The sequence below is a fragment of the Notolepis coatsorum genome, assembly GCF_963971535.1.
Source record: "Notolepis coatsorum genome assembly, chromosome: 11".
In the NCBI taxonomy this organism is placed as follows: Eukaryota; Metazoa; Chordata; class Actinopteri; order Aulopiformes; family Paralepididae; genus Notolepis; species Notolepis coatsorum.
Genome location: NC_140175.1, coordinates 89,815,699 through 89,842,502, shown reverse-complemented (window position 1 = coordinate 89,842,502; position 26,804 = coordinate 89,815,699). Strand labels below are relative to the sequence as shown.

Below are 26,804 nucleotides of genomic sequence, written 5' to 3'. Positions count from 1 at the left end.
AGGTCAACGCACCGCAGCTCAACGAGGCTTATTGCTTCACCTACTTCTCTAGTTTTACCCCCTCTCTATCACAGGTTTACCTATAGACCTTTTCAGCGCGACTGCGTTGCTAGCGGACCGTTTTGGGCCAAGTGTATCTCCTGTCAGTTAGTCAGCTGTTGCTATTGGCAAACACCACGACAGGAAGTGAACGTGTCCCCATTTAGAATGTTTATGTTGTCAACTTTGAAGAGGTCTATACACGTCTTTACCCCCATACCTCTCTCTCGCCCTCTCTCTCTATCTCTCTCAACCCCCCCTCCCTCCCTCTGGGTGTAATCTGGCCCAGGGAGGCAGCTGCAGCCTCAGCTGTGACCCCATGATGACTCTGCAAATATCTCCCCCTGCGTCCACACGGCCATAACTTTAAAGGCTGGTTATGGTTGAGGCGAGAATGTAATGAAAAGACCCTCGTGGCCTGGCCTGTCCTCAGGGCCCATGCTCTTAATTACTGGCTGCTACTGGCCACAGCAGGGTCCAGACCAGACCAGCCTACATGACTCTACTGGCCACAGCAGGGTCCAGACCAGACCAGCCTACATGACTCTACTGGCCACAGCAGGGTCCAGACCAGACCAGCCTACATGACTCTACTGGCCACAGCAGGGTCCAGACCAGACCAGCCTACATGACTACTGGCCACAGCAGGGTCCAGACCAGGCCAGCCTACATGACTACTGGCCACAGCAGGGTCCAGACCAGACCAGCCTACATGACTCTACTGGCCACAGCAGGGTCCAGACCAGACCAGCCTACATGACTACTGGCCACAGCCGGGTCCAGACCAGACCTGGCTACATGACTACTGGCCACAGCAGGGTCCAGACCAGGCCAGCCTACATGACTACTGGCCACAGCAGGGTCCAGACCAGACCTGGCTACATGACTACTGGCCACAGCAGGGTCCAGACCAGACCAGCCTACATGACTACTGGCCACAGCCGGGTCCAGACCAGACCAGCCTACATGACTACTGGCCACAGCCGGGTCCAGACCAGACCAGCCTACATGACTCTACTGGCCACAGCAGGGTCCAGACCAGACCAGCCTACATGACTCTACTGGCCACAGCAGGGTCCAGACCAGACCAGCCTACATGACTCTACTGGCCACAGCAGGGTCCAGACCAGACCAGCCTACATGACTCTACTGGCCACAGCAGGGTCCAGACCAGACCAGCCTACATGACTCTACTGGCCACAGCAGGGTCCAGACCAGGCCAGCTTACATGACTCTACTGGCCACAGCAGGGTCCAGACCAGACCAGGCCAGCTTACATGACTCTACTGGCCACAGCAGGGTCCAGACCAGACCAGGCCAGCATACATGACTCTACTGGCCACAGCACGGTCCAGACCAGACCAGGCCAGCATACATGACTCTACTGGCCACAGCAGCGTCCAGACCAGACCAGGCCAGCCTACATGACTCTACTGGACACAGCAGGGTCCAGACCAGACCAGCCTACATGACTACTGGCCACAGCAGGGTCCAGACCAGACCAGCCTACATGACTACTGGCCACAGCAGGGTCCAGACCAGACCAGCCTACATGACTACTGGCCACAGCCGGGTCCAGACCAGACCAGCCTACATGACTACTGGCCACAGCCGGGTCCAGACCAGACCTGGCTACATGACTACTGGCCACAGCAGGTTCCAGACCAGACCTGGCTACATGACTACTGGCCACAGCAGGGTCCATACCAGGCCAGCCTACATGACTACTGGCCACAGCAGGGTCCAGACCAGACCTGGCTACATGACTACTGGCCACAGCAGGGTCCAGACCAGACCTGGCTACATGACTACTGGCCACAGCAGGGTCCAGACCAGACCAGCCTACATGACTCTACTGGCCACAGCAGGGTCCAGACCAGACCAGGCCAGCCTACATGACTCTACTGGCCACAGCAGGGTCCAGACCAGACCAGCCTACATGACTCTCTACTGGCCACAGCAGGGTCCAGACTCCAGACCAGACCAGGCCAGCCTACATGACTCTACTGGCCACAGCAGGGTCCAGACCAGACCAGGCCAGCCTACATGACTCTACTGCACACAGCAGGGTCCAGACCAGCATGGTTGCTGTCCAACAACAATCACAACATTATTTTTGGTCCTACAAAGAGTTCCAGAGAGTGATCAAATTATTCTGTTTTTGTTTTGATGTATTTTAATTCCATTTGAGGAGTGGTTTTGAGACGACTTGTTTATTACACTGCATATGAACAAACACTAAGAGGTGTAGGACATGAAGTTACTACATTTCCAAATAGGCTAATGCTAATCAATGTCAAATGTCATGTGATGTCCTTACGCCGCACCACCACCCACGTTAAGTGTCGACCCTCTGCCCTCCATGTCAAAAGATTTGGGCACCCCTGCTCCAAGCCATACTTCCACTATTGCCAGACCAAACCTCAGAACGAATGACCATGTACAGGTTTATCAAGCCCCTTTCGTGACTGTGATACACAAGTGAATCCACAGTCACTTCCTAGCCCATAGCAAACCAACCTATGTTGACCATGAAGGACTGGTTCTGCCCGAACCGTTCGTTATACAAGTATCACAGAGAAAATTCAAAGGTACTCACAGTTGCACGAGGGTTTCGGACAAAAATACGTGATGGTTTGAAAGCTCGGCGTTGCTAATAAACATTTTAAATATTTTTTATAAACTATGTCAACACTGGATTATTTCCGGCGTTGGGTGCATGATGCGCATGCGCTGTGATCACACTGCAGGCGCACCAGGCAGCCAAACGCGGAAATAAAGCCGGTTTGAGCAGTGTTGACCAGTTTATAAAAAACATTTAAAATGTTTATTAGCAACGCCGAGCTTTCAAACCATTATGTATTTTTGTCCGAAACGCTCGTGCAACTGAGTACCTTTGAATTTTCTCTGATACTTGTATAACGAACGGTTCAGGCAGAACCAGTCCTTCATGGTCAACATAGGTTGGTTTGCTATGGGCTAGGAAGTGACTGGATTCACTCGTGTATCACAGTCACGAAAGGGGCTAAGGTTTATCAAGCTATGTCTACCTGCTCACAATGGCTCAGCTCTGGTGCAATCCAATGTGAGTCTTACTCTGGTTCTTTGCCTAAAGGCTGTGTTATTATTGGCCTTTCTCAGTTTTTGAATTACAGAGATTGACGGAAGAAATATTGTTTAATGGTTGTTGAATTGGTTGAGAATAGCTACAAATTAGTCACTGTTTTGCGTCTACCTCACTTTCAGCATTTTCCTCTGGCCTTTTCCAAGATAAACATCATTTTGTGTGTGTGTGTGCATGCGCGCTACATGCCTGTGCATTTATGACCCATTATCTGTGACTCATTTGTAACCTTTCACCACTGAATGGCAGTTCAGTAAGCGATGGTGGGACGTCTCATTCACCCGCTGCCTGACCAGCCAGTACTGTTGGCCGTCACAGATTACCACAATGGACCCGATGACACACCTTACTAGTGTGGTTGTCTATACTGTAGAATAGATGATTCCGGTACAGCTTAGTCGAGGGCTCTGTACAAAATATTTAGATAAGGATGCCACTGCCCATTCAGAGTACTAAACTTTCAGTATTGGCCAATACGGAGTAGTGATCCAACGCTTTTACAGTGTAGACTTAGACCGTTCAGTTTGGGGTCATTGGACAAAACTGATTGAGATCTATAATACGTTTTTCTCCATTAGTGAGATCTAACGCATGTTAATGTAAGTGCAGCAAATCAAGTCACTGTGCTTAGTTTTCTAGCATATTACATGTTTCTTGGTATTGGATTATATCGCATTGGGGGGAAGTCTCAGATATGATACCTTATTTTAGCCTGGTATCAGACGGATATCTGATGCCAGTATCGATATCGGTATATCCCTGCATAGTTGTAAGATGCCAGTAGTGATTTAAGACCTAGGCTAGTCATAGTATTCCATTCCAGACCTCTCAGTAGGCAAACAGGTGGTTGTAATCAAATAACAGGCAATACTCATTAAATGACAAACGTGGCCCTAAACCAGCTGTGATAGAGGGGGCGGGGGGCATATTAGCTTGCATGACACGTCATGAGAATACTATTGGTGGTTATTCTCGTAAAAAAAAAAAGAGAGAATAATGTAGACTTCACTTAGGACCTTATTCACCTTATGTGTCTCCAGTCTATTCCTCTACAGTGTGAACGAACACTCTGACTGGGGTTTGAACTCACGAGGACTACCACCACCTCAGGCCTCCAGGCTGTCCTGCTGCCAGACAGTCGAACATTGACTGATTATGTTACGCTCAGGTTGGGATTGCTTTTCCACCCTGTTCCCATCCAGGGTGGAAGTAGGGTTGCCGTGGTGATGTGAAATTTCTCATGACTAATAGACTCGTGACAACACCGGTATTACCGGTGACACCGGACATTTTACAAAATTAATGAATGAATGAGTTTATTTATTTCAAACATAAATTAAAAACGAATTAAATAAATAAAAAAATGTAAATAAAACAAAGTAATAAACAGATTAAAAAAACAAACGAGCAAAACAGTAATGTTCGAAAAGGAGTATGAAAATGACGCTCAATATCTGTAAAGTGCTTCCTTTGATCTTTAACAGTTATGCGGCTACATTGATCCAACGTGTCCGTCTACGTCTGGTTTTTAATACATTTTCAATTACTATTATGTTGACGTTATGTTCTAATAAAAAAATATGTTCATTGGCGGATCAATGTAGCTGACACGAAATTACCTGTCGTCTCTAGAGCCTCCTTTACCCTCTTTCCCGCAAAGTTAAATCTACTCTTATGTAACTATTAATTTAAGTGAAACTTAAGCTACTCTGTAGGTTACTGTGACCTATACAATAGATCAGACACACTCAGTTTATAATGTTGTCTGAAGTATTGATAGTATTTTACAAATGCTATTTTCTTTTATTTGATGAATGTGGGCACTGATATGCGAAAATGTATTTAATATTTTATTTCTACCACTTTCTCCCCATTTTCAATTTTCTCCCATCCCAATTTCGTATTTCCAATTCTCCCCTCCCCTGTCTTGAACGTTGCTAGACTATGCCTCACACTGGTCGGCTGTAGTGAGGATAGAAGCCTTGCATCACGTGTCCCCTCCGGTACCCGAGGAGGCAGCCTGTCGCATCTTTTCACCGCAGCAGCTCGAACTCTCAGTGGCGAGGAGTAACGTGTGGGAGGCTCACGCTGCCCCCGATACTTCCTGCTTCCGTCGCACCGGCGTCACCCAACCGACCTGTAGGAGTCGCTGTCCACAACGTCCAATCCCCACCCACCGGCTTTCCCACCCTCTAACTCTGCCAATTGTGTTAGTATGACGGCCTGCCAAGCCGGTAGCAACGCAGAGAGCTGGGCTCGATACCAGCATGTCCTGCGTTAGTGGCGAGCGCCTTGCCCACTGCTCCACTCAGCCGCCCCATATTTTATTTCTATATATATATTTTTTTTTAAAGCATGTGGTGGAGGTGGTGGGCGATTAATGTACTTGTGGATGCCGTAACACCAGGCTCACCGACTACCATGACAAGCCTAGGTAGAATCTCAACCTATGACATAAGAGCAAAATGGCCGCCATGTAAATATAGTCCGTTGACTTGTTCCCAGCCATCTACTTTTTCCCCTCCTGATTCAGATCGGCATAAATAATAGGAGTGTAAAGATGAGCCCATTCGTACTGGAAAACTGACGAAATGATGAAAATACACAAGTTGAAATGAAAATAGCTGAGTTTGCCTCACACTACCTTACTCCAGCTGAGCTGTGATTGGCCGCTGCCCTGCACTGTGGGCCGTGTACAGTACGTGTTCCTCTGACGTACCATTTATCATCTCGGGAGCTTGGTCAGAGTTCCATTATCGATCGTGATTAACTACATTAAATATAGCCATTTTTTATGACCACAACGCAGTACAGCCACCTAGTGGTTCGGCGATGTACTGCAACCCACAAGTTGCTCTGGCGTGGTGGAAGTATGTCGGTCTAGCTCCCACACGCAAAATATCGAGAGACAGCCGATGTTGAAGCATATCTCGGCCTCCACTGTCCCTGACTGTAATCTAAACCAGTTGTATCCCACACACAGGCTGCCTCCAAGAATGGGCTTTTCCACATTGGACAGGTAATAATCATCACCCCCCCACACACACACACAAAGGGCTGATGCTGTGTGGCTCAATCACCTGTCAATCTTACCTTTTTCCTTCAATCCGCATTAATGAGTGCAGGACGGGGGACGCTAGAGGTGCATTTGATTTCACACTCCGCCCCTCTCTGGCTCCACCCCGCCACCTCCTCTCCCCTTCTCTCAGGCGTTCTCTCTCTCTCTCTCTCTCTCTCTCTCTCTCTCTCTCTCTCTCTCTCTCTCTCTCTCTCTCTCTCTCTCTCTCTCTCTCTCTCTCTCTCTCTCTCTCTCTGGGTCCCTAGCTCTGTGGTGGCAGTTGAAGTGGCTTTTCCCTCGCCGGGTCGTGGGGTGGGTTGTTCTTCTATGAAGTGATACCAGAGGCCTGTCGACAAACGCACCCTAGACCGACCCTGCTGCTTGGACACTTAATATACACTTAAAAAAAAAGAGTATAAATGAATCACATGCATTCATTTGATTGGAAGAGGGGGCAATTGTGACCCGCAAAAAAACACTAGTCGGGAGTTGACCCTATCTCGAGCCCCGCCCTCTTTTCTTGATTCTCCAATCACAACTGTTGCTGCTTCACTCGGACAAACTCTTTGGAGGGGAGCAACGGTTGTGATTGGGAGGATCAAGAAAAGAGGGCGGGGCTTGAGATGAGGTCAATGTTGTTCTGGCTAGCAGAACAATGAAGCGTATAGAATTAGATGATTATGATGGGTTGTTTTGAGTGCAGCTTGTAACGGCATCATTCATAGCGGTGCCGTTATCCACGACAGTGGGTCACTACAGGTGTCCAAGTAACTGGATGGGATTCTCTCTTCAATGAATATCAACTCTCTTCTCCTTTTTTGGGTGCATCTCGCTTCTGTCTTGAGACACGCGCACACACACACGCATATGCTTGCACGCACGCACACACACACACACACACACACACACTCTCACATACTACTCATGGATCATACGGTGGGCTTTGGTAATTCCCCTAACTTTTGTGTTTTCCCCTCCTTGAAGCCCTGCTGGAAATGGAGCTCTTGTTCTCACTCCGTGTCTCAGACGGGCTGAAAAAGCAACCGCTAAGCGCTAAACCTGAGCTACTTGTTTTTCTTTCTGCAGACCAGAGATGATTTCCTGGGACAAGTTGACGTGCCTCTTAATCATTTGCCGGTGAGTACAGTTTGTTGACGTTAGAGGTGTATGTATGCGTGTGTGTGTGTGTGTGTGCGCGTGTGTGTGTGTGAGTCAACTGTCGTCGTTAGAGGTTTTCAAATGTTCAGCTGTTTCTTATCTTCACGTTTTGAACCTCTGTGAAGGTCAGACCTATGGCGTGCGCGTTTTGTTTGTGTGTGTGAATGTGATAAAACCCTGGTCACACATCAGCAGCCTGTTGTTGTAATTGAGCAGCCGGGTGGGCAGGCCCCCCTGTTAGGAGTGGAAAGAAAGTGGTTTGGAATGTAAACAAGCGAGGTGTCTGGCCTGGAGGGGGTCGGGGTGTGTGTGTGTGGGTGGGGAGGGGTGGGGGGGAACTTCCATAGGAGCTGACTGAAAGAACACGCGCACACTGTGGTCTGATGTCGGCCTCTGGAAATAATTGACCCATCTCGAGCTCCGCCCCTCTTTTCTCGATCATCCAATCAAAAGCGTTGCTGGAAGGTGACACTGGCTCAGGAGGTAGAGCGGTCGTCTGGAAGGTGACAGTGGCTCAGGAGGTAGAGAGGTCGTCTGGAAGGTGACAGTGGCTCAGGAGGTAGAGAGGTCGTCTGGAAGGTGACAGTGGCTCAGGAGGTAGAGAGGTCGTCTGGAAGGTGACAGTGGCTCAGGAGGTTGAGCGGTCGTCTGGAAGGTGACAGTGGCTCAGGAGGTAGAGAGGTCGTCTGGAAGGTGACAGTGGCTCAGGAGGTTGAGCGGTCGTTTGGAAGGTGACAGTGGCTCAGGAGGTTGAGCGGTCGTCTGGAAGGTGACAGTGGCTCAGGAGGTAGAGCGGTCGTCTGGAAGGTGACAGTGGCTCAGGAGGTAGAGCGGTCGTCTGGAAGGTGACAGTGACTCAGGAGGTAGAGCGGTCGTCTGGAAGGTGACAGTGACTCAGGAGGTAGAGCGGTCGTCTGGAAGGTGACAGTGGCTCAGGAGGTAGAGCGGTCATCTGGAAGGTGACAGTGGCTCAGGAGGTAGAGCGGTCGTCTGGAAAGTGACAGTGGCTCAGGAGGTTGAGCGGTCGTCTGGAAGGTGACAGTGGCTCAGGAGGTTGAGCGGTCGTCTGGAAGGTCCCCCGGTCCCATCCCAGCTCCTCGGCGGCCGCCTCCGCTGTGTCAGTGTGTGAGTGTGAACGGGTCCTGGACAAAACAAATACAATACAAATGTACAACTAAAAATACAGATTAAAATAAAACAAAACGCACAAATAAAAAATGTATACAAATAAAATTCACATTATTAAAAACATTCCAGTCAAATAAAAAAAAATACACGATAACAGTTATACTTGACAAGATTGCAAGATATCTCTTCATATATCTTTTGAAAGTCATTTTGTTATGTATTGTAGATAAGATATTTTCCGGCAGAGCATTCCGGAGTACTATTGACATATATGCCAGTGAGTTTGAGAAAATTCGATTTCGGTGCTGTTTTTGTTCTGATGTTACCGGATGTTCCAGTTTTGATGGAAACTGAAAAACCCGCGAGTTCACTTTTTAGAAGTTTGCTTGGAATCCCTGCGGCAGCTCATTCACTCCTCCTGCTATGCTTTCGTCCGCCAGCAGAAGAGGAGAACCGGCTCTGCGTGAAGTCAGACGAGGGTTGTGAGGGCCTCTCTTATGTTCTGAAGTGTTGGGAACTTTAAAGTGCTTTGACACTGCAAGGTGTCGAGGTTAATTATAATCTCTTACGGGGCCTCCGCTGAGGGGGACTACGGGGAGATAGAGCTACAGCCCACTCATTTCGGGACGTTAACCCTTTCACTGCCACACTACAGAAGGTTAACCCTTTACTATCACACTACCGACGGTTACCAAAGCAACGTTTTGTACGTTCACCATTAGGGTTGGGCACCGAGAACCGGTTCTAATAGGAACCGGTTCCTAACTTCCGGTTCCGGTAACATATTTGCATTTTGATTCTTAATTTATATTATAAAAAAAATCGATTTTTTTTCTTTTTACTTTAATTAATACCCTAGTTACAGTACAGCAACCAAATTAAACTGTATCAAGTCAACTGACAATGTGAATAGTATGAAAAAAATTTATGATTTAAAAACAAAAAATAATAATAAAAATAAGCTGTGACCTGTCTTGACCTGCACCTCAAAGAATTGAAATGGAGAATCGGAACCGGAATCGTTCAAATCCAAACGATGCCCAACCCTATTCACCATGTTGTTTCACACATTTCCAGCATCAGCGATGTAACGTTCAGAATGAATGCTTTTGTTCTCGGAAATACACTAGCCTGGTCCGCTAGCATTAGCTGTTAGCAATGACGGCAGCCAGCTAGCTCGATTGTTTGATTATGTCATGTTCGCTATTAACCTCTTAAGCGGTATAGTGGAATAGCTCCCAGTGACTATTGAATAGTAATTGTGTGAGTTTGCCCATCTCTAGTGTATTGTGCACTCCACCACCCAGTCCCATTCACCGGCACATGGTCCAAAGTGCAGAATGTAGGCCAAGCTTTTAGTCATCGCTGCTTAGTGTACTATTACTCACCATCTCTTCCTCCATTGCTGTTGCTGGACATTCTTTGTTTAACGGTTACTGTGAGTCAGGTTCTCTGGGCTGATTCATTTGTAGGAGGCTGCACTGATTCTGTACAGGGGAAGACGGACGCAGAGATGCTGGTGCATGCCGCCTTGTCACAAGTAGATAGGAAGTGACCCGTCTGAAGCCCTGCCCTCTTTTCTTGATCCTCCAATGGCAACAGGAAGCAACAGTTGTGATTGGAGGATCAAGAAAAGAGGGGGGGGGTTGATAAAGTATGCCTCAATTGAGTATCTCAGATGAAGACCATATAACAGTTTAAAATGATTTTTTAGAAAGACGTTTTCCAATTGTATTATCTAAAGATGGTAAGTTGTAAGGAGTGTTGTGTACATTCACAACACTCCTTATATTTTCACTGGCACAGTCCCGCCTAACTTCGGTCTAAAGATTCAGCACCATCTGCTAAAAATAATTTATTGGGATGACATGACAAACAAATGCAATGACGAAAGGTAGTGACAAAAACAAAGGATGAATGATGAAAATACAAATTAAGAAAGCTCTATACATTACGAAATAAACAAAATACAAATGGTGAAAAATACTGTTATGTCTAAGAGCTTCCCTCTCCCTCAGTTCTGGTTTATTTCCCCCCCTTCCTGATATCTGCCAACAACGCTGCCAGCCAGGTGCAGACTGCTCCGCAAGCCAACTGCACTGGCAGATATCGGGAGCAAATTCCACACCCATGGGCGTGTTTGCGCTAGTATATCATCCGTGCAATATCTTTAGTGAATAGCTTGCAAAGACGGAGCAAATAGCGCTCGCTAATCGTGCGCAGTTGAGGGTGATATTAGCGCCGTGCAATCCATTCTTTGTGGATTGGCCCCTAACAGTCCATATAGCACAGCTTCAGCACGAGCACAACGCTTCTGCTCAGGTTTTAAGTTTATATCAGACAAATATTGTGTATCACTCCTGCTCTCTAGAGATCACTACACTGGTCTGCCTGTGAAATTTAGATTTATTTTTTCTTCGTTTTTTAGATTCTTCTATTGATTTTCAAATGTATCCATGGCATCGCTCCTATGTAATTTGATGATATGATTGCAAAGTATGTTCCTGGCAGGTCTGGCCTCTTGGCTGTTCCCAGAGCCAGAACAACATTTTGGGAGGCAGCTTCTGTGGAACAGCCTCCAGGGGACCTTAGAGCTGTGGATACTGTGGTTGCTTAAGTAAACCTGCCATCCTTTACCTTGGCTTTTGACTAGACTGTTCCATGTGTACATATTACTATGGTGTGCGTGTGCCTGTACCTATGTGTCTGACCATGTATGCGCCTTTTTTCTGCTCTTTTTCTGCAAAGCACATTGTATTGCATGCTTTTGTATGCAATATGCTACATGAATACATGGACAGACGATTTATTTTTATAAACCACTGGTTTCTTTATAAGGCTTTGTTTTCTTTATAAAGAACCGGTTTCTTTAAAATCACCAATTACTTTATAAAGCTCTTGTTTCTTTATAAACCACCGAAAGCACCGGTTTCTTTAAAAGCACCAGTTTCTTTATAAAGCACCAGTTTCTTTATAAAGCACCGGTTTCTTTATAATGCACCAGTTTCTTTATAAAGCACCAGTTTCTTTATAACGCACCAGTTTCTTTATAAAGCACCAGTTTCTTTATAACGCACCAGTTTCTTTATAAAGCACCGGTTTCTTTATAAAGCACTGGTTTCTTTATAAAGCACCGGTTTCTTTATAAAGCTCTGGTTTCTTCATAAAGCACCGGTTTCTTTATAATGCACCAGTTTCTTTATAAAGCTCTGGTTTCTTTAACGCACCAGTTTCTTTATAAAGCACCGGTTTCTTTATAACACACCAGTTTCATTATAAAGCACCGGTTTCATTATAAAGCTCTGGTTTCTTTATAAAGCACCAGTTTCTTTATAACGCACCGGTTTCTTTATAATGCACCAGTTTCTTTATAAAGCACCGGTTTCTATAAAGCACCGGTTTCTATAAAGCACCGGTTTCTTTATAAAGCACCGGTTTCTTTATAACGCACCGGTTTCTTTATAAAGCTCTGGTTTCTTTATAAAGCACCGGTTTCTTTATAACGCACCGGTTTCTTTATAACGCACCGGTTTCTTTATAAAGCACCGGTTGTTTCTCGTCAGCAGCCAGTACCGACCGGTTGCGCCAGGTCACAGAGGGTTCTACCTCAGTGTGAGTGTAGTGTATCAGCCAAGGCCTGGTCTGCTGTGCAGCATGTAACCAGAGAAGACGGTTCTTGCATAATGACTCTCGGGAGGCTGCCCACAGGGCTGCAGCCTGGCTGTACACCGTGTCGACCGGGAGATTTTGATACCGTCCCGTCCAGTTTTGCCATGTGTTTCTTGTATTTCAGCCTTGCCGTGTGTTTCTCGTGTCTCTGTGGGTCTCCTGGCGATTGTTGTCACAAAATGTCGCCTTGTTGCTTCACAGACGGAGGACCCCGCCATGGAGCGGCCGTACACGTTTAAAGACTTCCTCTTGCGGCCCAGAAGGTCAGTTCATACAGGATGTTGCAGGATGTTAACATATCAACTAACCCAGTAAGCAGTGGAAATGAATACGCCGTGTCTAACCTCGACTGGTGCTCCCAGAAGAGCGGTTTGGAGGTGGAAAAGGTCATCGATAGGCCTATTATTAAGTTCACGGTGGTTTGTGAGGCTGAAGCGCTCCAGTCATGTGAGGGACAGTGAGCTGAGGCTGAAAGATGATCCAGCGCTAAGGAGCTCCTGACTCTTAGTGGCCTGAAACACAAGTTACACTATCATTGGATGTAGCCTAATGTTATGATGTTATGCTAATGTTATTGTCTGTCTCTCCCCCCCCCCCCCCCCCACACACACACCACAGTCACAAATCCAGGGTGAAGGGCTACTTGCGTCTGAAGATGGCCTACCTGCCCAAGCAGGGAGGACCGGAGGAGGAGCCTGGTGAGATGAGAGAGGAGGCTGAGGTGAGTTCTGAGCCCCCCACATTAAGCCATCAAAAAGGTCCCCTTGATCAACGAAACTGGAGAACCAGGCACGATGGAGTTAAAAGCCTTTTTATAGGCTTTTGCATAACAGAATGTTTAAATTGGTGACCAATGTGGTTAGGCTCTTTATGGCCTTTTTGTTAGGACCTGAAGGGCGATGGGGCCTAAATCTGTGAGTCATTGTTTTGAACTCGCTGTTATGAATAAGCAGCAGGCAGTAGAATAGAATCCTTCTTTTTCACAAGTCGCAACTATTGAAAACCCTTATTTATGTCTTTTTACACAAGAAGCTAAGTTGGTAGTCCAGCCTCTTTTATTGTCTCTTCTTCTTGTTTATTATAAGTCATCATAACACATTAGGGGTTTAAAACGGTCATCGATGTGACTAAAGTGCTGCGGATTCCTCTTTTTCCACAAGTATTGAAGTCCCTTGTGTTCGGAGCGCACTCTGTGTTTCTTTGTTTTTCCCCCAACACGAGAAGTTAAGTAGAATCCTCTTATAGTCTCTTGTTTATGATAACTGGTCTTGACGAGTGCCTCTACCGTCGTCGGTACGCTTCCTTCCTTCCTCCCGCATTTAGTAAAGCAACCAACGATTTGAAATAATGACTCCCCACTGCGCTCACTCGGGTCCAGTTAGAAGTCACGTAGTGTGATGGAAAGGGGGATTTGATTTTTCAAGAGTATTCAAAGTGGTGTCCCGCCGCCACCGCCAAGAAGGGGTCTGGAGAAAACGTCTTCTCCAGCACGTCAGCGTCTGGAAAGACCATTTGCAGTACTTCCCCCTCGTTTAGGGGAAATAGTAGCTTGTGTGGTGTGTGTGTGTGAGAAGAGAAGAGAGCATCAACACTCCCAGACAGTGAAAGACTCTCCAGATAAGGTGACATTTAACAGACTTCAGTGGGGAAACTGAAATGTCACTCCTTCCACCGATCCACGCTTTGTTTCCTGTGTGAAAGAGTCCCTCACTCTCAAAACGAGAGTGGAATTTACCTCTAAACTGCAAATCGATGCGTAGTAAATCTGTCTCCCTCTCTCTCTTTTGGCCATTCTCCAACCCTTCTCCTGTCTCCCTCTTTCCTCCTCCCTCTCCTCCTCCTCCTCTCAGGGCTGGGAGGACTCTGCGGACCCCGGCTCCCAGCGAGCCCAGCAGCTGCTCCCCCCTCTGCCCGCGGGCTGGGAGGAGAAGGTGGATAACCTGGGACGCACCTACTACGTCAACCACAACAAGCGCTCCACGCAGTGGAAACGGCCCTCTAACACGTACGGGCTCTCTGTGTACATTATACTCTCCGTACATATACACTCTCTGTACACGTTTTCATTGAGGTTTCTTACTTAAATTGTACCATTATGTTCCCGTTTAGACAACAAACATAATGCGAATGATGCACTTTTGTTAAAGGGGACATGTACTGCTATTCCTAGCACTATTTGGGCAACTTTACACAATTCCTGTGAGATTCCCACTTTTTTACTGGTATAAATCTAGATCTGGTTCATATCTAATAGTCTTTAGATGACTAAATATAGATGAATACTCATGAAATTTGATATATATATTCTAAAATAAGTATAATTTCACTTCATCTACCTGTCGACATGAAATTCCCAAACGCTGACGGTAAAAAAAAGCCTGGATGTCGCACAAAATGGGGCCGTGTGACCGAATTTGGTCCAAGACAATAAGAGTGACTGAGATTGGTCTACGTTCCGTTATATAGCCTAAAAATAATCCAACTTTTCAGTCATTCTCAAGGACGTAGTCATGCAAAAACTGAAAGAATGAGGCCATTTGACATCAGGCACATTATTTTGACAGTGACGGTTAGAGCTAGGAGAGATTTTGGTACATCAAGAGGGGAGGCATTGCTGAGTTAAACATGCTTCTCATGTATTTGGTAAAAAAAAAAATTTACCTTTAATAATATTTGGCACACAAAGACCGAACTGACTGAAAAATGTAGGCAACATTTGTCAAAGTATTAACTTGTCGATATACCCCCCTTCCCCACTAATCGAACTGGTGTCGTGGAGTCACTTCTCTGTGAGCGTTTCCGCGGTTAGCTTGCGGCTAACATTAGTTAGCTTGCGGCTAAAGTTAGTTAGCTCGTAGCTAACGTAACGTTATATAACCGAACAATACACACATGCCCCGAATGCGTACCGTTTGGTACGACCTCCACGGTTCAGGGCATGTGTGTATTGTTCGGTACACTGTTCAAATGCGTACCGTTCCACCCCTACTCTGTACATATACACTCTCTGTACATATATACTCTCTGTACATAATTATACACTCTCTGTACATATACACTCTCTGTACATATACTCTCTGTATATACTCTCTGTACATATACACTATCTGTACATATACACTCTGTACATAATTATACACTCTGTACATATACACTCTGTACATAATACATATACACTCTCTGTACATATACACTCTCTGTACATATACTCTCTGTATATACTCTCTGTACATATACACTATCTGTACATATACACTCTGTACATATACACTCTGTACATATACACTATCTGTACATATACTCTCTGTACATATACACTATCTGTACATATACACTCTGTACATATACACTATCTGTACATATACTCTCTGTACATATACACTATCTGTACATATACACTCTGTACATATACACTATAAGTAAAAACATTTTGAATATATGTACTTATTTGTAAATACGTCAATATATTACTTATTTGTAATATGTACACATTGTACATTTTAGTAAATATGTAAATTTATTACTTGGCTATGACATAACGTACAATATGTACTGTTTTCCTGTGGTTGATAAGTATTTAATTTACATATTTTAACAGAGTTTGTGATGTTGGCTCTCTTGTTCTCCTGTGTGTGTTTTTCAGGGATGTGATCTCGGAGATGGAGAGCGACAATCAGCAGCGGCAGATCAACCAGGAGGCTCACCGCGTCTTCCGCTCCCGACGCCACATCAGTGAAGACCTGGAGAACGAACAGCTAGAGCCCAGAGACATGGACGACGTGAGACACACGCACACACGCACGCGCGCACAAGGGATTGGCTGAGTAATCAATTACTCGCCGTTTCAACTGAACTGAGTTTTTGAGGGTGCTCTATTTTTTTTTTTTTTTTTTTTTTTATAATCTTTCCCCCCCCCCCCCCTTCTTATTCCGTTCTCCTCTCCCAATGTTAGTCGTTATGCCAATTCCCAATCCCCTTCCTGGTCGTTGCGCACTCTACCCCCTACTGTCTGTCTGGGAGGGCGGAGACTATCCTATCACATGCTTCCTCCGACACATGTGTAGCCAGCCCACCACTTCTTTTCACCTGGCAGCGTGGACTCTCACTGAGAGAGTGTAACGTGCGGAAGGTCACACTACCTCTCTTAGATCCTTCCCTCGCTGTGACTGACGATACGCATTGCTTATGTCCGTGGAGCGAGACATAATAAAATCGGTAGCGTGCGAGTATGTAACTCAATTATTATATATATATATCTCGTTATTGCTGCTGCCATATCTCGTTATTGCTGCTGCCATATCATTATTGCTGCTGCCATATCTCGTTATTGCTGCTGCCATATCTCGTTATTACACATCATTTGAGATGCAGACTTTATCGTAACATTCTAATCATTAATGTTCCCCCTCTCATCCTCCTTTCCCCTAGTCGTGGGAACCAATCACAGAAGAAGACCCCGATGACCCACTGTCCCAGTCCCTGCCGATGCCCTACACGGCCTCCACGCCCCGCCACCCCCAGACGCCGACCCCAGCAGCACCGGCCCCGGAGTTCTCGGAGGATCTGATCCTGTCTGAGGCCGATCGGAGGCTGTCGCTCGCCCCCGATACCAATGGAGAACTGCCAGGGCCCAGCTCTGCTCTGGTGAGACACAACCACTAGTCGTAATACAGCTCTGCTCTGGTGACACACAACCACTAGTCGTAATACAGCTCTGCTCTGGTGACACACAACCACTAGTCGTAATACAGCTCTGCTCTGGTGACACACAACCACTAGTCGTAATACAGCTCTGCTCTGGTGACACACAACCACTAGTCGTAATACAGCTCTGCTCTGGTGACACACAACCACTAGTCGTAATACAGCTCTGCTCTGGTGACACACAACCACTAGTCGTAATACAGCTCTGCTCTGGTGACACACAACCACTAGTCATAATACAGCTCTGCTCTGGTGACACACAACCACTAGTCGTAATACAGCTCTGCTCTGGTGACACAACCACTAGTCATAATACAGCTCTGCTCTGGTGACACAACCACTAGTCGTGATACAGCTCTGCTCTGGTGACACAACCACTAGTCATAATACAGCTCTGCTCTGGTGACACACAACCACTAGTCGTAATACAGCTCTGCTCTGATGACACAACCACTAGTCATAATACAGCTCTGCTCTGGTGACACACAACCACTAGTCGTAATACAGCTCTGCTCTGATGACACAACCACTAGTCATAATACAGCTCTGCTCTGGTGAGACACAACCACTAGTCATAATACAGCTCTGCTCTGGTGACACACAACCACTAGTCATAATACAGCTCTGCTCTGGTGACACAACCACTAGTCATAATACAGCTCTGCTCTGGTGACACAACCACTAGTCATAATACAGCTCTGCTCTGGTGACACAACCACTAGTCGTGATGGACGTCGGTGCGCTCCACAGCTAAACAATAGGAAAAAGGGCACAGGTGTGTTCAAAAAGGCGTCCAATGTGAAAATTATCAGAACTGGTATCAGCAGTAAACAGTACGTGTTTTTTCTTTACTTTGTATCTCATCTTCTCTCTCTCTCTCTTTATCTCTATCTCTCTCTCTATCTTTATCTCTCGCTCTCTCTTTATCTCTCGCTCTCTCACTCTTTATCTCTCTCTCTCTTTATCTCTCTTTATCTCTCTCTCTCTCTCTCTCTCTCTCTCTCTCTCCAAACAGAGCCAGCTGTCCAACAGACTTCGCTCCTCCAGTATGACGGATGGAGTCAGTGACCAAGCCCAGCCTCCTCCCCCAATGGTATGCAATTCTGCTCCTCCCTCCTCTTCCTTCCCCTCGTCCCAGTGCAGGGAACATCTCCTCCCTCCCGCCCTCCCTCCTCTTCTCGCTCTTCCGCTCTCCTTTCTCTATGGATGTCTTTAGCAGGTGTGTTGTATTGTTGTATTGTGTTCCTCCTCTTCCTCCTCTTCCTCTCTTTAATATATGTATCTGTGCGTTGGGTTGAACTCACCCGATCCTCCGTCCTCCTCTGTGCTCTTCTTCACTTACATCGTGCTTTGCACTGCTCAGACATCACGCCTCCTCAACCTGCACCACCTTCTCTTTTCTCCTCTTCCAATTCTGCTTTCCTTCCTTCCTTTCTTAATGTGGAAACCACACCACCTCCTCCTCCTCCTCCTCCTCCTCCTTCTGTAACCAGTGGAAACCACACCACCTCCTCCTCCTCCTCCTTCTGTAACCAGTGGAAACCACACCACCTCCTTCTCCTTTTCCTCCTATAACCCGTGGCGACCACACCTCCTCCTCCTCCTATAACCCGTGGCGACCACACCTCCTCCTCCTCCTATAACCCGTGGCGACCACACCTCCTCCTCCTCCTATAACCTGTGGCGACCACACCTCCTCCTCTTCCTCCTCCTCCTCCTATAACCTGTGGCGACCACACCTCCTCCTCCTCCTCCTATAACCTGTGGTGACCACACCTCCTCCTCCTCCTCCTATAACCTGTGGCGACCACACCTCCTCCTCCTCCTCCTCCTCCTATAACCCGTGGCGACCACACCTCCTCCTCCTCCTCCTTCTGTAACCCGTGGCGACCACACCTCCTCCTCCTCCTCCTTCTGTAACCACTAGCGACCACACCTCCACCTCCTCCTCCTCCTTCTGTAACCCGTGGTGACCACACCTCCACCTCCTCCTCCTTCTGTAACCCGTGGTGACCACACCTCCACCTCCTCCTCCTCCTTCTGTAACCCGTGGCGACCACACCTCCTCCTCCTCCTCCTTCTGTAACCACTAGCGACCACACCTCCACCTCCTCCTCCTCCTTCTGTAACCTGTGGTGACCACACCTCCTCCTCCTCCTCCTTCTGTAACCCGTGGCGACCACACCTCCTCCTCCTCCTCCTCCTTCTGTAACCCGTGGCGACCACACCACCTCCTCCTCCTTCTGTAACCCGTGGCGACCACACCACCTCCTCCTCCTCCTCCTCCTTCTGTAACCCGTGGCGACCACACCACCTCCTCCTCCTCCTCCTGTAACCCGTGGCGACCACACCACCTCCTCCTCCTCCTCCTGTAACCCGTGGCGACCACACCTCCACCTCCTCCTCCTCCTTCTGTAACCAGTAGCGACCACACCTCCACCTCCTCCTCCTCCTTCTGTAACCAGTAGCGACCACACCTCCTCCTCCTCCTCCTGTAACTCGTGGTGACCACACCTCCTCCTCCTCCTCCTCCTGTAACCCGTGGTGACCACACCTCCTCCTCCTCCTCCTCCTGTAACCCGTGGTGACCACACCTCCTCCTCCTTCTTCTAGAACTATTCTCTGCTCACTGTGATTCACTCTCAGCCTCTTGTTGTGCTGAATCAGAGGCTCTCTTGGCCTCAGCTCTGGGCTCTGGGCCAGCAGAACACAGGTGGTGGCTGCTGCATGTATGGAACACGCACACACAGAGACACACACATGCACATGCACATGCACACACACCATCAAATGCACTTGAAATTATGACAAATGATCAGTCTTGGGTAGCGGCCATAGGGTAGGATGTAAAGACTTGAGGGCCGGACATCAGTTGAGAGATCTGAGTCACACTAGCCTGGCTCTTGTGTTGTCGGCAAGCCAAGGCTCCATAGGAAAAATACAGGTGCTGAGGTCAGCCAAGCCCCCCCCCTCCCCCCCTCCCCCGAATGAGTGTCCTTCTGGGATTTTCACAACAGTAGGCACTTTTAGGAGCCATCCGAAGGAAGATATAATCTCCACGTGTTTTCTGGCCTATATTACGCCTGATGCAGCTTTCCTGAATAGGGGAGTGAGTGAGTCATTGAGTGAGTGAGTAATGGTGTGTGTGTAGGATTGTGGTCATTATGTCTTTTTTCTCTCGTACAGGCTGGTTAGTATTGACCAGATTCACACCGTGGCCCATTTTGCTCTTATGTCATGCTCAGGTTGGGATCCTCTTTCAATACCAGGAGTATAAACACATATGCGATATATTTGGTTGGTTGTGCCCTTTGATTCCTGGCCTGAAATAGACTTCCTCGGTCAAGTCACTGTGGAGGGAGGGAGGGAGGGAGGGGAGGACCACTGGCGTTGCTTGGCGCTTTGCCCGGGAGGTGAACCCCAGTGGAGTTGAGGGAGGGAGGGAGGGAGGGAAGAGAAAGGAGAGGAGAGGGGAGGAGTAGAAGGGAGGACCACTGGCATTGCTTGGCACTTTGCCCGGGAGGTGAACCCCAGTGGAGTTGAGGCGACGCAAAGCTCAGAAACGTTTCAAGTGTCTCTCAGTGCAGCTTCACACAGGGTTCGCACAAGGTCCTTTAAGTGCTTAACATGCTTGATTTTTTACCAAAAAAAGTCAAGGCCTGGAATTCCTTGAAAACAGCCCAGTTCTTAACAAGGTGCTTAACAAGTCTTTGAAATTCAAATCAACCATTCGCATTGAAAGTTTTGTTCATCCATGATAAAACATTTCTGAATCAAGACATTTTATTTTTAAATCTAAAGTGTAACTAATTGTCAGAAATTGTTTTTTTTTTAAACCATAAATATTGGGTCAGATTTTTTTTCTATAAAAAACGTTTTTTTAAAGTTAGCCCTTTTGAAATGAAAAATTGTGCTTAGGAAAGTACTTGAAAGTCCTTGAATTTCATTTTTGCAATGTCTGTGGGAACCCTGTGGCTAATGGTTCGTTCTCACCCAAAGCAGCCAAGTCTAGCAGCGCGGCTGCATTCAATTAATTTCCAATGTAGAGGAACGTATGCAGCACCTTGTGTTGTACCTCGTGTTGTACCTTGTGGCTGCATATGCTCCTCTACATCAGAAATGTATTGAATGCTGCCGCGCGGTTATATTTCCATTTTTTCCATTTAGTCAGCAGGAAGGGTACAACTCTGGCAGCTAAGGGTCAGTAAGATTGATCGTCAAACGGTGTTGAGCTCAAGTGCTACAGTCTTGAGTGCATAGTAGTAGTAAAGACATAATTTAGTATAGGCAAGGACGATTATTTAGTAGCAAAGTGCTTGATGGTAAAATACGGAAGGTTAGTTATTATTATTTATTTATTTTTCATTTCAGTTATTGATTGCTAGACTTGGCTGCTTTGGGTGAAAATGAACCATTAGGCTTCATCAGAAAATTATGTTCTCAAATGAAAGATTACGAAATACAGGTTATCCTGCCCTATCAGCCAACTTAAAGCCTCAGTGGTGAGATTGCAAAAGTGTCCCCAGATCAGCGTCCCGACTCCCCAGGCTACTTTACCTTACTCTTGTGTAGGCGTGCACCCGTTAGAGAGGGGGGGGGTTCTGTGGCGTCAACTCATGTCAAGTACACACCTTTCCCAGGTATGTGGTTTTAATCTCCCCCCAACTCTGTATGAGAAAATGATTTTCTCTGTGAATATGTATCGAGTTTCTCTCTCCTCTGGTGTGAAGGTGTTCTTTTCTGGTTTTGGTTCACTGGCTAATGTGATGCCATCATTACCCCGAGTGTGGCTTTAACATTCTTTTCAGGGCTTTCCCCAGGATTGTGGTGCTGAATCTCAACTAGGAGGGGGTCTGGAGGGGCGTTGTCCCAAAGAAATGTGCATTCAAAGAAAGCAATGTGCTGTAATTTCCTGCAAACTTAAAAACATGATTTCAATAAAATGGCAAACACAAGTTATTTATTTAAGTACAGTGTATACGGTTACACAATAGTTTAACATTGAACATGAAAACACACACACACACACACCTACACACACACACACAGTGGAATAGAGGACCGGGCAATCACTTATTAGACATGTGTCTGTTTCTAAGCTGGCCCCAAGCTTTCACTGCAAAAATACAATACTTTTTGTGGTGCTGGCGTGTTGTCTTAGCGGCGCTGCGCCCCTATATACTGTGCCATTGTTTAGAGAAAGCCCTGGTTTTCTAATGTGTGATTTTGAACATGCTGCAGTGGCCAGGGACTCCATTTAAACCCTTTCAACCGTCTGTAGTGTTGTAGTGAAAGGGTTAACCTTCTGTAGGGTGGTAGTGAAAAGGGTTAACCATGTCATGTGGCAGTGAAAGGGTTAACCGTATGTATTGTCACAGTGAAAGGGGTAACCATTTGGTAGTGTGGTAGTGAAAGGGTTAAACATGGTTGTTGTCCTGCCCTGGACAAAATGCTGATCGGCTTCTATGACTGAGGCTTCCTCTCTGTGATCTGAATGATGACATGATGTAACCAGCCAGTCACTCATGATATACACTGCTGAACCAACTCTGACCAAGCGAGGAAACTACTCTGCTACTCTTTACTCAATGTTTTATTATTATTATTTTTTTTACATTTTATTAACTCTGTAACCCAATCAACTAAAATCACCATAATGTACCGTGATTCCCTGATTCCCTGTCCGCCGACCTCGCCGACCTCACCGGCCTCGCCGACCTCACCGACCTTGCCAACTTCACGACCTCACCGACCTTGCCAACTTCACCGGCCTCGCCAACCTTGCCAACTTCACCGGCCTCACCCAACCTCACAGACCCCGCCGATCTCATCGACCTCACCAGCCCCGCCGACCTCGTCGACCCTTTGCTTTGTGGTATCCGACCTCTCTCTCTCTCTTCTTCACAATCGCCCCTCACTCTCCCATCACGAGAAACCTCAAATATACCCCCCCGACCTTCTCCAGCCGCGCCTCACTATTACTCCCACAGCCCATGATCACCGGGAGCCCCACTCCCCTCTCTCTGATCTCCCCCATCCTGTCTCTCCCCCCCCCCCCCCCCCCCCCGCCTCACCTCGACACTCCTTCTGTTCCTCCTCTCGTCACATTGCTGCCACCTCACCATGAGGATAGTATATCTCTGCTGTAAACTAAAGACCGCCCCCCCTCCTCCTCCTCCTCTCCCCTGTTATCTAGCCCCAGCAGAGCTCCCAGACCAGAAGAACGAGAGCTCAGACAGTCACAGGCGTGGAGGAGCCTCTGGTAATGTCTCTGTCTATATACTCAGTACAGTGTGTATTATACACATACACAGTACAGTATGTATTATACACATACACACCTTATCAGCCCCCGGTCGCTCAAGAGCCCCACAATTAATTTCTCTGCACGGTTTTAGTTTTTTTTGTTTGTTTGTTTTTTGTCTTTCTCCTCCACACTGTGAATCACTTGTTTATTTTTTCTTCACTTGTTCACGGGTAGAAAGTCTCATTCTGGAGAATAATCCAGTCACGCTTCAAGGTAATTCACACGTACATTTTGTGACCAACTACTCACTACAGTCACCTTTTTGAATGTGGCAAAGGGGTTAATGGGTCACCCAGCAACGACCATTATTTTCATGTGGTGTCCATGGTGTGCTTGTCCGTATTTTCAACGTGTTTCGTGTTTTGAAGTCCACTTAATATGTTATTGTCACCCTGTTCTCCCCGTGCCAGTTAAAATGCAGGTTGTGGTGTTGTCATGTGATTTCCTAACCTCCTTTTGTGACAGTGATTGGTGTTGTACAGCTGTTAACAGAAACAATGCTGGGGGGCCTGTTGTGTTATTGCTAGATATTTGTATGAAAGTCCTCCTGTAGACGGGGTTCGCACAAGGTCCTTGAAGTGCTTGAAGTGCTTGATTTTTTTACCAAAAAAAGTCGAGGCCTGTAATTCTTTGAACAGCAAATTTTTTTAAGTAAGTAAGTAAGGTGCTTGGAATTCAAATCAACCATTCGCATTGAAAGTTTTGTTCATCCATGATAAAATTGTTCTGAATCAAGAAATAGCTTTTTTTTTTAAATCTAAAGTGTAACTAATTGTCGGAAATTGGTTTTACGCTATAAAAAATGTATCCGATTCTTTTCCCTATAAAAAGCGGCATTGAATTGGATCCTTTTTAAAATAAAAAATCTTGTGCGGCTACGTGGCGTAGTGGGCAAGGCGCTCGCCACGAAATGCTGGAGACGCTGGGCTCGTCAGTTTGAGCCCAGCGCTCCACATTTGCTTTCAGTTTAGCTGGTCGTCCGTACTAATACACATTGGCCGTATTAGGGGGTGGGAAACTGATGGGTGGGGATCGGGCGTTGTGGACAGCGACTCCTACAGGTCGGTTGGTGCGCCTGCGCAGTAGAATCAGGAAGTGTCGGGGGCAGCGTGAGCCTCCCACGCGTTACTCCTCGCCACTGAGAGATCGAGCTGCGCAGGTGAAAAGATGCGACTGCTGTTACCTCAAGTACCGGAGGGGACTTGTGCTATGTATGACTTAGTCCACATTGCAGCCGGCTTGTGGGAGGCAAGAAACAGCGTCCGTGACAGGGGAGGGTTGAATTGGATGATACGAAATTGGGATGGGAGAAAAAATATAGAAAATGGGAGAAAAAAAGTGGATAAAAAAAAAAAAAAAAAAATCTTGTTTGGAAAAGTACTTGAAAGTCCTTGAATTTCATTTTGCAATGTCTGTGGGAACCCTGTGTAGAACTCTGAACTGAATATTATACCAAGTAACACTGTTTTTTTAATAAGGCTTCCTGAAAACATCGGCTCCAATCCCGGCCGACCATACCGTACGTACAGGGCTCCAGGCTGACTCACACATGACATGGTCGCAAGCCTCCGACCATCCGTATGGGTCAATTCATAGCCTCAGACCTAAACAGATTGCATCTACGTTGCACAGCATCTCTTCAATCCCTGGACCTAAAAGATTTCCCTATGGATGTATCCCAGAGGATCACGACTGTGTTTGGAACAGGGATTGACCATTATACGGGAGGGTCTACCGGCTAGGTTTTCATTGGCCATAGTATGACTCGCTCCACTGCTCAGCACAAATGCCCAGTGGGGCTCACACTGTAATATGCCGTAATAATTACACACCAACAATAAGCATTAACGTTAAGCCACTTGCCAGCATACGGTCTCTCTATTTATCCCACAAAACAGCCATGCAGTGGTCGGCCTCCATCTCCCTGCTTCGTAACAGTGTTGAACTTGATGACCATTTCGTTCTCCTCCGCAGAGCGATTACTCGCATCTACCCGCTGAAAGGTAGTGGGCAGGGCCTCAGTCTTTCAGTGTCGAGCATCGGCCCCTGCAGGTGTTGTGTTTCGTACCGTCACCGTTAGGGGTGTAAATATTTCACCCCACTTCGATTCGATTACGATTCAATGCATCATGATATCTCTTAATTTGACCACGATACATGTGAAATTTGTACTTGCGCACGCACACTCTCAAAAAAAAAAAGGGGGGGTCTCACATTTCGGTCCCAGCCTGGAGCCCTGTGTTGTATATAGACACCGTAGTAAGTGCTAACTAACTCCCTTCTCTTTCCCCCCCGTTGACAGAACATCTAGAAGACCCCCCTTCCCCCTCTCTCTATCGCTGAACGGGGGTCCGGCTGGAGGCTAACTAGCTGTCTCTGCTTTGCTCTCTCCCCCCCCGCGCTCCCCGCTCAGTCTCCGTCGGCGGCCGTGACCACCCCTGGCCTGCCCCCGGGATGGGAGGAGAGGAAGGACGCCAAGGGACGCACTTATTACGTCAACCATGACAGCCGCTCCACCACCTGGACCAGGCCTATCGTGCAGGTAGTGGTACACCAGGTCTGGAGGGCTGGCAAGCTTTTTGGGGCCCGGACACACAGTGCATGGTGACTGGGGCCTCGGTTTATAGGGGCCTGTGTGCTGTGTGCTCTGGATCGTTTTCCTCCCCATCTGTTCCCACCCCCCGCCTGTCTCTGTAGCCATGAGGAAGAGAAGAGGGAAGGCTTCTCCCTCTCTCTCTCTCTCTTTTCCCTCTATTGTGTCTCTTACTCTTACTTACTCTCCCACACTGTTTGTTTGTCCTCCTCTCCTGTCGGTCACAACAGAAAGATGTCCCGACTCTGCATGGGATTGACTTCTCTCTCTCTCTCTCCTCTCGTCTTCTCTCCTCCCCCGTCTTGTTGTTTGTCTGGGAGTCGGGCAGCAGGCCCTACAACAGGGTCCCGCTGGGCTGGGAGAGAGAGACAGCCGCGCTGCATGATGCAACCGAGCCCGGCTCCCCGGGGCGTTAACGTGTCTGTTTTTAACGCTCACCTCTCTCTCCTCTTTTCAAGTCTGCGTCTCTCACCCTTCCGTTTCTAAAACTCTCTCTCCCTTCTTTTTCCTTTTGTTTCCTTGTGTCATAATGCTGTCGTCTAATAATTCTCCTGCGCCTGTTGTCTTCTTCCCATCTCTCCCTCGTCCATGTGCTCTTCCTGCTCCCTGCTTTTGAGGAGATTTTGATGACAAGTCGGTGTCTAATGATTTCCATAGAAATGGAATGAAAACCTGTCTTTGTGTTTTATCACTGATATGTAAATACAGCCCGTAATGATGGCGTGTCACTGTCAGCCGTTTTTACGATACTAAACATTATTTCTGGGGCTTTATGGACTGAGTTTGTTTGTTTCTCTTCCTGAGACACACAGCTTGCATCCAAAACCAACAGCAAGCGTCATTGACAGCATGGCTCGTTACTGAGGACCAGTTGGTTTGTTTTCTTCTCAACAGCATGACTCACTTGATTCAATCCCCGCCTAACGTTAAGTGTTATCTCTCTCTTCCACCCTCCATCCCTTTCTCTCTCTCCCTCCCTTCCTCCCTCTCTCCCACACTTCCTCCCTCCATCCCTCTCTCGCTC

At 47.2% G+C, this 26,804-nt stretch overlaps 1 protein-coding gene across 6 annotated transcripts in view; it reads left to right on the top strand.

The window, feature by feature from the left end:
- The window catches only part of nedd4l (NEDD4 like E3 ubiquitin protein ligase), a gene marked incomplete at its 5' end in the record, with an annotated part of 127,999 nt that overhangs the window by 62,781 nt on the left and 38,414 nt on the right, over window positions 1-26,804 (top strand). For 3 of the 6 annotated variants that reach the window (XM_084325239.1, XM_084325237.1, XM_084325235.1), the window contains 9 exons: window positions 7,308-7,358; window positions 12,378-12,439; window positions 12,795-12,897; window positions 14,027-14,181; window positions 15,820-15,955; window positions 16,605-16,820; window positions 17,896-17,973; window positions 23,077-23,142; window positions 25,601-25,729. In XM_084325239.1, coding sequence (XP_084181365.1) covers window positions 7,308-7,358; window positions 12,378-12,439; window positions 12,795-12,897; window positions 14,027-14,181; window positions 15,820-15,955; window positions 16,605-16,820; window positions 17,896-17,973; window positions 23,077-23,142; window positions 25,601-25,729 — 996 coding nt within the window. Of the gene's footprint in view, window positions 1-6,146; window positions 6,183-7,307; window positions 7,359-12,377; window positions 12,440-12,794; window positions 12,898-14,026; window positions 14,182-15,819; window positions 15,956-16,604; window positions 16,821-17,895; window positions 17,974-23,076; window positions 23,143-25,600; window positions 25,730-26,804 lie in introns of all 6 variants that reach the window. The other 3 variants (XM_084325238.1, XM_084325240.1, XM_084325236.1) reach the window with 2 other exon arrangements.